Source organism: Leptidea sinapis, chromosome 14 (assembly GCF_905404315.1).
Source record: "Leptidea sinapis chromosome 14, ilLepSina1.1, whole genome shotgun sequence".
Taxonomy (NCBI): domain Eukaryota; kingdom Metazoa; phylum Arthropoda; class Insecta; order Lepidoptera; family Pieridae; genus Leptidea; species Leptidea sinapis.
Window position 1 is genome coordinate 10,549,449 of NC_066278.1, and position 10,449 is coordinate 10,559,897.

Below are 10,449 nucleotides of genomic sequence, written 5' to 3' on the forward strand. Positions count from 1 at the left end.
GCCATCTTGCATTTCAAAAATGATCCCAAATTCTTTTCTACTACACCGAGAACCTTATACATATCGTATAAAATAAAGTTTTGCACGGCATTTGCATCTTGCATTTCAAAAATGCTTGAATAATTGTGACCCCTTCTATCACCACTATTTCGTTATCGTTGGTGTACATCCTACGGGACCTACATACAGCCATACACCCGAGAAAAAAGCTTTTTAATTTAAAAGACGAACAATATTTTTTATAATTAATTGATTTAAATGATCCATTTTACTTATCTCTTTTTTGTTGAAGATACGACAAATGGTTGGTTCTGTTTAATGTAACGAGGTCATATTAATCTTAATCTGAGGATCTTCACATCAATCAATTAATGTGAACGTGATATGTGTATTCCTTGATGAAGCAGCCTTACTACTATTCTCACGAAACTCAATACCTAAATAATTTAGTCGTACGTAATTTCAGCTTATTTTCAATTTACAGACATACAGTATGTGTTCACCAACTGCGTTTGAAACTCGTGAGTATTCGATGTTTCGTTTTATAATACGAACAGGAATAAACTTTTTAGGGTTATAATTTTAAGTGAGTGACGTAAGTTTGGATTACGCTGTTTACAGTTTTTATATTGCACTACCTATGGAACCATTCAAAATGTCTGGTTTTTATTATTTTGTAGCATATCATATATCATTATATCCTAAGCAAATGCAGTAGGTATACCCCGAACTATAAGTGCAGCATCTAGGTGTATATAGGTTTCCCATCGGAATACATTTAAGCCTTCTTTCTCTCCAAGACATTTAAAGGGATGTCTATCGAAGATGTCGTTACATGTATTATAATATGTAAGCATTAATTGTCCACTTACCTACATCAGATCTCTAAACGTCGTCAAACTCATCTTTACCAAAATCCGTTTCGTATTTTAGTCCTGTGTATAATTACTTTACTTATTACGTACTTTTTGTCTTCGTACGGTCAGTCTCCGCAATTCGAGGTCAAATTCAACTATTTGCGTGCGAGAGCGATCGAAGCTGCTTCAAAAAGCAAAGCTTCTTCAGGACTCCCTGCTTGTTGACGTTGCCAAAGACTGCCTGGTGAGCCCAGATGCTTTGAACTGTAGTTTGCTATTGCATTCCAGCAGAAAATAGGTAGCTTCTTTTTCTGCCCCTAGTTAGCCTCTGCATAGGGAGTTGTCTGTGACACCTATATTAAATAGGTAGCTTTTAAAGTTGCCATGACCTGCAGTTGCGCTTAAGTTTTGTTTTAGTCGATCTCGGCGAAGCTGTAGAATGTTATTCAAGGTTGTGGCATGTTGTGTGTGTTGTGGTGTGCGGAAGATCATAGTCGCAGTTATAGTCGCATAGGGCAACGGAGAGGGCTATGCTCAATGTTTCCCTGCTTGATTGAATCAGAAATGAGGAAATGCGTAGGAGAACTATAAAGCCCAGATGGTTGCGAAACTGAAGCGGCAATGTGCCGGAAGAAGTAGTGTCGGTACGCCCCTCATAAGATAGCCGGTCCATTTTATGAGGGGCGATCTTTGGGGGAGGCCTTTGTCCAGCAGTGGACGTCTTGCGGCTGAAACGATTGATGAATGATGAACGCTTAAGCTTGTGAATTATGGGGATAAAACTAAACATTATTCGTTTTACAACATTACTTTCTCAAGAGGCGTCTTGATAGTAGATATAAGTTTCATTCGGCACTGTTCATCAATTTCTCGAGAGAGACCTGCATACCCGGGGTCGAGGGCATAATAATGTGTGTTGAAATATATGCAGATAAAATGTGATGAAAATAGCACACAATCTTTGCACACAACAAGTGATTTCCTTATGTCTACTAAAGTCACACACCAAATGTCATATTAGTTTAATTAGTAACCTTTTTGGTAAATTTGCAGGATTGTAGTATGGCGGATATACAATTTGTTTTGTGTCTGACACTGATTATAATTAGAGCCGACGTATTATGTTTTCGGTGTGACAGACGTCCCTATGGCTCAATGTCGCAATCATCAGCACCTGACGGCAGATACAAACTGGAAGTGGAGGGAACAGATGACACTTATATTCCTGAACAGCTTTATATAGGTACGATAATAATGCATGATCTTAAATCTATTTTGATTTATCAATATGAGCGTTAGCTAGTGTTTAGCTAGATATATAATATAATACTTATGCAAATAATTGTAACAAGGAGTTCTTATTCGGGTGGAATAAGAATTTAAGTAATTGAAATTGAAATGACGCGAATGAGAAAAGGATCGAAAGAGAAATTGAACGTAGTGGTTAAATTCTCTTTGAGAGAGATGAGATTCCTTTTCTTTTTTTCTTGCTGTCTCTCCGCTGGAGATGTTGTCCTCTTTCACTCGCTTTGTTTGTTTATGCGCAAGTACATCGTACGTCTATGGGTAAGATAATAAAATTAATTTGTCATTAGACTCTGACTTTCTCTGTTGTGCGGCTTAATTAAATACATAAGATAAGTTTAAGCTTTATAAGTACCTAAAATTAATTAAACCGTAGTGCGGTTGACGGAAACTGACGGTGCCTCAACGTTTACGGGATTCATGATATCTGCTGAAGGAGATGTTAAACAAGACCCGAAAAACCCGCGAAAACTGATAGCACTGTCATCTGGAGAGCTGAAACCACAGAGTACTCTAACGGCGAAGTACAGCGACCGGTGTCTTTACTCTGTGGAGCATGCTGTGGCCACACCAAAGTCAGTAGTTGAGGTATAATGTGTTTTTGTTTTACAAAATAATCTAAATAACTTTGATAAAGCTATAATAATCTATTAAAAAATAACTATGCAACAAGCCCCAGGATCAGGGTAACAATTCAACCCGAGAAACTTTCAAATAGTCTAAAACTTTAAATAGTCTTCCAATTTCCAAGATTATTTGACAATCATCACGTATCATATTCAGTTTCGATTTATTATCGTGGTAAATCGGATGACAAACCATATGATGTACACGTATGTACATACTTCGTGACTACCTACTTAGGAGTTCTACAAAGACGCTTCCTACAAAGACAGCAGGCGCCAACTTCACGTTCAGTTTGTATCCCATACCCATGAATCCATCTGAAAACATATTATCACTTAGGTACTGAACGCAAGAGTAACAGGCACTAGCTTACCAGATTTTCTACAGAGTGTACCTACTTTATGATATATCTGGGAACATCATGGGATAGTGTTTAAGTGAAATTTAAAACATTGTACATACATTTTTCATATTGGTACTCTATTTTTTAATGTATTTATTATTTGCAAGTAACCGATGCTTAAAATAAATAAATTATTAATATTTAATGAAACGCATGTCTTAGTACTATACTAAAGTAGGTACATTCCATAACAACCATTTTCATCAACATCATTCGCTCTGAACCTCGCTTAACAATGATAGAAATTGACAGGAAATATTAGGCCGAGTGCTAATATTTCCAGTCTTATATTATAATGTAGAAGGTGAATCTCAAAAAAAGTTATCATTCATATTTTATTATATATTCGTCATTTTACCACATTAGCAATTTATTTGATAAGTTTGCTTAGAAGTACGTAACAATATATTATATCGCATATTTTTTTTTACTTAAATACGAGATGTCATCAACATCAGCCGGAAGCCTTCCACTGCTGGACAAAGGCCTCCCCCAAAGATCTCCACGACGCGGACGATTGGTCTTGCGCTCTCCACATCCAACGTGTTCCGGCGATCTTGACCAGATATAAGTTGGTCCTACTACCAACACTGCTTTTTCGCGATGTATATATATTCAAAATACGAGATCTGAATATTGTATATTTTATACTTACACAATTTACATTTTTCTTTGGAATAAATGCAGGATAATAATAAATAAATTGACGCAGTGCATATATTGAAATTATATCAAAAGTACATCATAGTTACGAAAAAGTGCAATATCCATGCAACGCCACTCTGATCTATTAAATTACAAAACAATCCATCAGCTCGTTTCAGAGAAAAGTACTATTTACTTTAATCTTTTAGTGAATCAGCTTCCGTTTGTTTGTGGCCCCAAATCCAATGTATCACTGATATTGACAGGTGTACTGGCAAGCCCCAGCTTCAGGAAACGGCTGTGTGACCCTCCGTGCCATGGTGGCTGAGAACAAAGATACCTGGTACGAGGACGGATCTCCGCTGACCCTCAGGATGTGCGAGGACATGCGCCAACCAGACGACGTGACGCCGCAGCTCAACTATGAGTGCCAGATCTGTGACGAAGCCAAATACGAGGTAACCTTAGTTTCCTTCGCAGGCAATTTAATAATAATCTTGAATCTATACTTTAAAAAAATTTTGGATTCATTTATTGTGATTACGCAGAAGTACTCTCAGGATTCAGGATGCATAAGTATATTATTATAATATGTTTGTTCTTATTATATGTATACCCAGAAATCAGATAAATCACTATTTTACACACAATTTTAAATATATGCTACAAAAATATTTAATATTTTTGAAGTAAAAATACGAAAAATATAATATTTAAGGCGCGGTCATACCTCAATATCCACAAAATTTGGTTTCTTAGTTTCGATTACGACATAACGCAATGAAAATATTCCGACGCAAAAAATACTTTACACAAAGACGGACCTTAAGAAAATTTTGAACCGAATAGAATATTATTATATAATTTGAAATATCCAATAAAAAATTTGGAAGTTGCTTCCCAAAAATAAACTTTGGAGTCAAACATCTCCGAATTTTCAGCTATAACAACATTTTTTTTAAAGAATATACTAGAATTAGTACTTTTCTAAAACTTAAACCGAGCAATTTTTCAATTTAATGTGTAAATTTTGAATAAACAAAAGAAATCAGTAAAATAAATGCCCATTTGCGGAATACCCACATGATAAATACAAATATTGTACGGCTGGTTGTAGAGTTTACAATCCTAGTCAGTCCGCGCCTTAAGCTAGATGAACTATCTCTTCCTTCCCTTCCCATTTGACCTGTTGTCTTGTAGTTTTGCCCTATATTTAACCCTGGAAGAGATAGGTCATTGTTATAATCATTCATGTAATTTGTGATAAAGCTTTTTATTTTCCTTTTTTAAATTTTGGTTCAAATTAAGATAAGCCTTGTTAATAGTTTTCTTTACTGAATAGAGTGAAAACTGAGCAACCAGATCACCTAAGGGTAGTTTATCACTCCCACCTTGGCGGGGTACTTAATTTATATGGCAAAAGTTTGTCGGGTCAGCTAGTATAGTTTATACAAAACTATATGTATGCGTTTATGTATGAATTACTCTTTCGGCGTAACAAAACAATAATAGTATTTCATCTTGCAGCTCACGTTTACAGGAATTTGGTCAAGAAATACTCATCCACGATTTTATCCCGAAAATGAATGGCTACCACGGTACAGCGATCTAGCTGGAGCCTCACACGCTGCTGACCTCATTCTCTGGACTCCCGGTTCTCTGGCTACTGATGGTTTCAAGGCTCTCGCTGAATATGCCAACACTACGCAATTTGAGCTCGAAATACGAGAGAAGGTAATTTGGCATGGAACATAACTTTCTATGAACATTTCTAAACTGATTTCCGTGTCGTCTTATTGCAGACTTCATCGTTATTTAGGCTCTCATATAAAAAAAAAATAGGAAAACGGTTGATTCTAAAGCTTCCGCTAATTCCATACCTAAACGCTTCAAATTGCACTTAAACGATTTTGAGCTATTCGAGCTCAAAAATATAATTTGTGTTGTTTTAAGGTCTTCGAGCTGAAAGAGTGAGCTGTTATATGTTTTTGAGCTCTTTGAGTCCAAAAGTCTGGTAATAGTTTAATAAAACACAATTTTTTGAATTTTCATACGGCAATAACCTTTGATGAACCGATTTTCACGTGGTTGGCGGCATTCTAAGCAATTTTTGAGCCTCATTACGAATTTTTGAGTTTCATTATAAAATGAACTCGAATTTTGAGAAACTGTATAAATCGAATAACATCCCGAATTTTCGAAAATTTATAATTTTCTTAGCGGAAGTTAAAAAACAATTGGATTACATGAGTGTTGTCGAGCTTTTTTGTAAGGTACACTTATAAAGCCTTGTTGTTCCTAAAACCTAAATAAACAAAAATATATCTTACTTATTAAACTTGAATGCAGACTGCGTTGTTTTTTATTGTGCTCATTCTAATTTTTTTATAAATAAGGAGAGCTCACATCAACTCAGTAGCTGGGAGTAGGATATTCCAAAGGTTCTTATTACACTCTCTATAACTATATACGACACAGGTAAGTGATCATTATCGCTCATTCTCCTTTGCAACACTTGATTTTATATGAGCAAACGATGTTACGCTAAAGGTTTTAACTTTAAAGCAAGCACAAGTTGTTTCGACGATTAGTTCTGATTCTGCAGAGGAATTATTGGATTTAGCCGCAATTTGTCTGTACTAAAAACAGCGAAATCCGAAGCTTGAAATGAATTCAACTTTCGGCGTTTCTTTCGGATGGCTCAATGGCGCGTCACGCTGACCATTTTTCTTACCGCTTCCCATCTGTTTGGCAAACTTTGGATATCCACAAAGTCGCATCAAACTCTACATAAAGTTTTGTCATTCATGGGTCGGTTTTGGTGCAGCCCCACTATATTGTTGGAGCGGTCGTGAGCTTAAGAGTTTCTTACGCCAGTTCATCTAAGGTTTGAAGGACATTTTTTCAAATGGATGATGAAATCTGACTTTCATTATATGATACATATATTCAAGATTCAATATTTGAATTCTAAATTATGTTTTCAAGATTGGCGATGGAGTGCGAACACTAATTAAAGGCAAAGGCCACGGGTATCGCAAAATGGGCAATCCCACATACGCATTCTTCCGGACCGATAGAGTGAACCATGTAGTGACTGCCGCGGTCGGATTACATCCCTCACCTGACTGGTTCCTTGGTGTGAGTAGGTTTGAGCTATGCCAAGAGGATAACACCTGGCTCCCTGAGAGAGAACTGAACCTTTATCCCTGGGATGCAGGGACTGATAACGGCGTATCCTATGAGGTAACCATAAAGTTATAATCACGATGATTATTTCTGTCTTTAACATATTATATCACATCTTTTGTCATATTGCAGTCGGCCAATTTTCCCACGTTTCCTCAAGACGCAATATCGCGCGTACAAACAAGTTCGTACGATAAAAACTCGCCGTTTTACGAAATGGATATGAAAGATTTGCATCCGTTTGGAAAGCTTCGTATCAAGTTGGTAAAAGTGTATCACAAGGAGTGTGTGAGCGAGGAAGAAACTGAAACAAATGGTAAGTCAACATAGCTATGATCCACTCAATACATCTTTCACTTTTATTAGAGCTTGGGATTCAGCATCATGGTGGACTCAGTGCCGGATTAAGCAAGCGCGGGGCACGAGCTAAATTCTTTCAAAGAGCCCTTGATCTATATTGGAAATAGTCGGTTACCGTGTATCTAACGTGGATTGTACAAGTAGGAAAAGTAGACATGTTTCATGTTTTTGTGGCATCTTAATATGTTTCACTCAAAAAGTTATGCTCAGGCAGAGATGAGTGCGGAGCCCTCGTTTGCGCGGGACCCATAGCAATTGCTACTCTTGCTATGTAAACATTACTGTGTTTCGGTCTGAAGGGCGCCGTAGCTAGTGAAATTACTGGTCAAATGAGACTTGACATCTTATGTCTCAAGGTGAGCAGCGCAATTGTAGTGCCGCTCAGATTTTTTTTAAATAATCCTGAGTAGCACTGCATTGTAATGGGTAAGGCGTATCAGTTACCATCAACTGAACATCCTACTTGTCTCGTCTTTTATTGTAAAAAAAAAACAATATTTGCTCTTCAGTTTCAACAGAGGGTACAACAACAACAACAGAGGAAGGGGAACCAGAGGGAGACGGCGATAGTCCCTCAGAGCCAGAGGAGCCATCCAGGTACCAAAACACAGATCTATCCGCCGAGCGTGGGTGAGACATTCATGGTTACAGATTATATTTTTTATTAATATCACCCTCATTTTGCACCATCAACTATATATAACCCGCACGTTGAAATATAGACGGAATCATGTCATTAATTTCCAAACATTATTTGATTGGTGACTGATACCTGATGTCACTATGACGTCAGTAGATGGCGGCCCCTCTGCCTATCTGCGGGGATTATAACAATTATTTATGCGTTTGTCCGTAAAGTAAGTAAATACTCCATTACCAGAGTCAGTATTCAAATATCAGAACAAATAAGCAAATCTAAGAAATTAATCTCGTCCTAAACCATCTTAATTCTTAGCAGAGACAACCATTTTTTTTATAACACATATCCATTGCATAGTTGCATAAGATTTTAGTATTACTTACATTTCTATTATTACTTTTTATACTGGCTTCTATACTAGGCATTTCGTGTCCCATAAAGACCAATATCATAATAATATTCTGAATTCTGTCTCAGTCTAAAAACAATACTCTACAACAAAACTTGTCATACAGTCATAACATACCTAATATATCGTTATTAATTTTATGAGGTAAAAGTAACTTTAATAAATCTCTAGTGAAGCACCATTAGTAACCGATCCAGAATCTTCGGAGGACTGTCCGATGAGCCAGTGGCAAGAATGGAGTCCATGCGAGGGACCTTGTGAAGGTGGCAAGGTGACCGGCTACAAGTGGAGGGAACGGTTCCATCTTGTGGACGGAGTAGCTGTCGAGAAATATGATCCTAGTGTAAGTTTCTTTTTTTATGATATGTATTCATTCATCTTATGGGTACCACAACGGCGCCTATTTCTGCGGTGAAGCAGTAATGTATAAGCATTATAGTGTTTCGGTCTGAATTGCGCCGTAGCTAGTGAAATTAATGGGCAAATGAGACTTAACATCTTATGTCTCAAGGTGACGAGCGCAATTGTAGTGTCGCTCAGAATTTTTGGATTTTTCAAAAATTCAGAGCGGCACTGCATTGTACTGGCAGGGCATATCAATTACCATCAGCTGAACGACCTGCTCGTCTCGTCCCTGACTGTCATAAAAAAAGGTTGTAAATGAGTTTGTTGGCCACCTGTTGTAAGTTGGCCACCTATCACCTCTCAGGGTCTCGTGTAACATCAAAACAAATAAAGTTTGCATGTCATTTCACTGTCGAAGTTATTCATTGTTATATGTGGAAGGAGGTTTAATGAGCGAATTCTGAATATAACGCATGCACAAACTAATTATTCATACATTCGTTTGGTAAAATTTAATAAATCTTGAATGAAGTCATGTATTACGCTTGGATCACAGAAGATCAGCGTTGCAACACATTTGTGTTGGAACACTTGCTGGTTCCTTTTTTAAACACCACACGTTTTTATATTTTAAAGTTGTTAAATTTTTGTTATTTGTGTGTGTATAAATAAATGTTTTTCTTTCTTCCTCTAAATGATTTAATTAAAAAGAGCTAGAACCATAAATATTTTTGCTAACTTACTTATTAAAAAATTTCTACTTTTATTTACACTTAGCAGTGTTTTTATGGGGAAACAAATATTTTTTATTACAAATAGACTTATGTAGATTAAGTTCGATTATGATGCAGGCTAATCCATCGACAAGGAAGGAGGTCCCAAGGTTCTGCAAGAATCACTACGAGGATTTCGAGCGAGTAGAATGTGAAGATGATTGTGACGGGTCTGATGAGAATGATGTTAAATAAGTCTTCCTAGTAATCTTAATCTTCTAAAATTCAGTGTCCTAATGTTTGTTCCCAGTGAACTCCTAAACTGATGATTTTAATGGTATTACTTCATGGGGTGCAGTTGAGATCAACTTGAGAGATAGGATAGTTTTAATTTCGATTTGGGACCTTTTATTATTTTTATTCCCAATATTTGTTTTGTATGGACATATTCTCTATGTGAGAATTTATTGACGCACGGTTTGACAGTTCTGCTGTGAAACAATTTCATTCTACAGGAAGCATATTATATTTTTACGAAATAATTCTTGATGTTAAGAAATATTATTGACAAATTCATAAAAAACAGTATTTTATTTATTATGTACAGAACAACGTCCGTCGGGTTAGCTAGTAAGTTATAAAGATTACAGATTGTTATTGTTACATATTTACTTTACTGCTATAGAGAATAATTATGTGGATATTTCAGTTTGAACTTTTGCGTTTCAAAAGTAGGTACTCAAACAAAAATAAAAAACGTAATGTTACATTAAATTGAATATTTAAATAAACGTTATTCAATAAATTAAAATATACATGCTGTATACAATATTTTATTAAAGAATATATTTTCGATAGCTGTTTTCTTTATAACACCTTTAAGGTTTTTTTTTATGAAAATAAGGGACGAGACAAGCAGGATGTTCAGCTGATGGTAATTGATACGCCCTGCCCAT

At 36.3% G+C, this 10,449-nt stretch overlaps 1 protein-coding gene across 2 annotated transcripts; it reads left to right on the forward strand.

Moving 5' to 3' along the window:
- Positions 1-374: 374 nt before the first annotated feature.
- On the forward strand, positions 375-10,232 carry LOC126967975 (spondin-1-like). 2 transcript variants are annotated; one of them, XM_050812709.1, is made up of 10 exons: positions 375-521; positions 1,911-2,100; positions 2,539-2,750; positions 4,104-4,295; positions 5,365-5,571; positions 6,826-7,083; positions 7,159-7,342; positions 7,896-8,016; positions 8,607-8,778; positions 9,632-10,232. In XM_050812709.1, the coding sequence occupies exons 1-10, from the start codon at positions 399-401 to the stop codon at positions 9,746-9,748; spliced, it is 1,776 nt and encodes a 591-aa protein (XP_050668666.1). In that variant the 5' UTR covers positions 375-398; the 3' UTR covers positions 9,749-10,232. The 2 variants fall into 2 exon arrangements, with proteins under 2 accessions (XP_050668666.1, XP_050668667.1); XM_050812710.1 differs by having other exon boundaries at positions 7,896-7,983.
- The last annotated feature ends 217 nt before the right edge of the window (positions 10,233-10,449 follow it).

What these genes read in the sequence shown, in the direction of transcription:
- LOC126967975 (XM_050812709.1), top strand. Translation starts at nt 399, where the DNA reads ATGAAGCAGCCTTACTACTATTCTCACGAAACTCAATACCTAAATAAT. An exon ending in ATAACGGCGTATCCTATGAG is followed by an intron (nt 7,084 to 7,158) that starts GTAACCATAAAG and finishes GTCATATTGCAG; the next exon opens with TCGGCCAATTTTCCCACGTT. An exon ending in TCGAGAAATATGATCCTAGT is followed by an intron (nt 8,779 to 9,631) that starts GTAAGTTTCTTT and finishes ATTATGATGCAG; the next exon opens with GCTAATCCATCGACAAGGAA.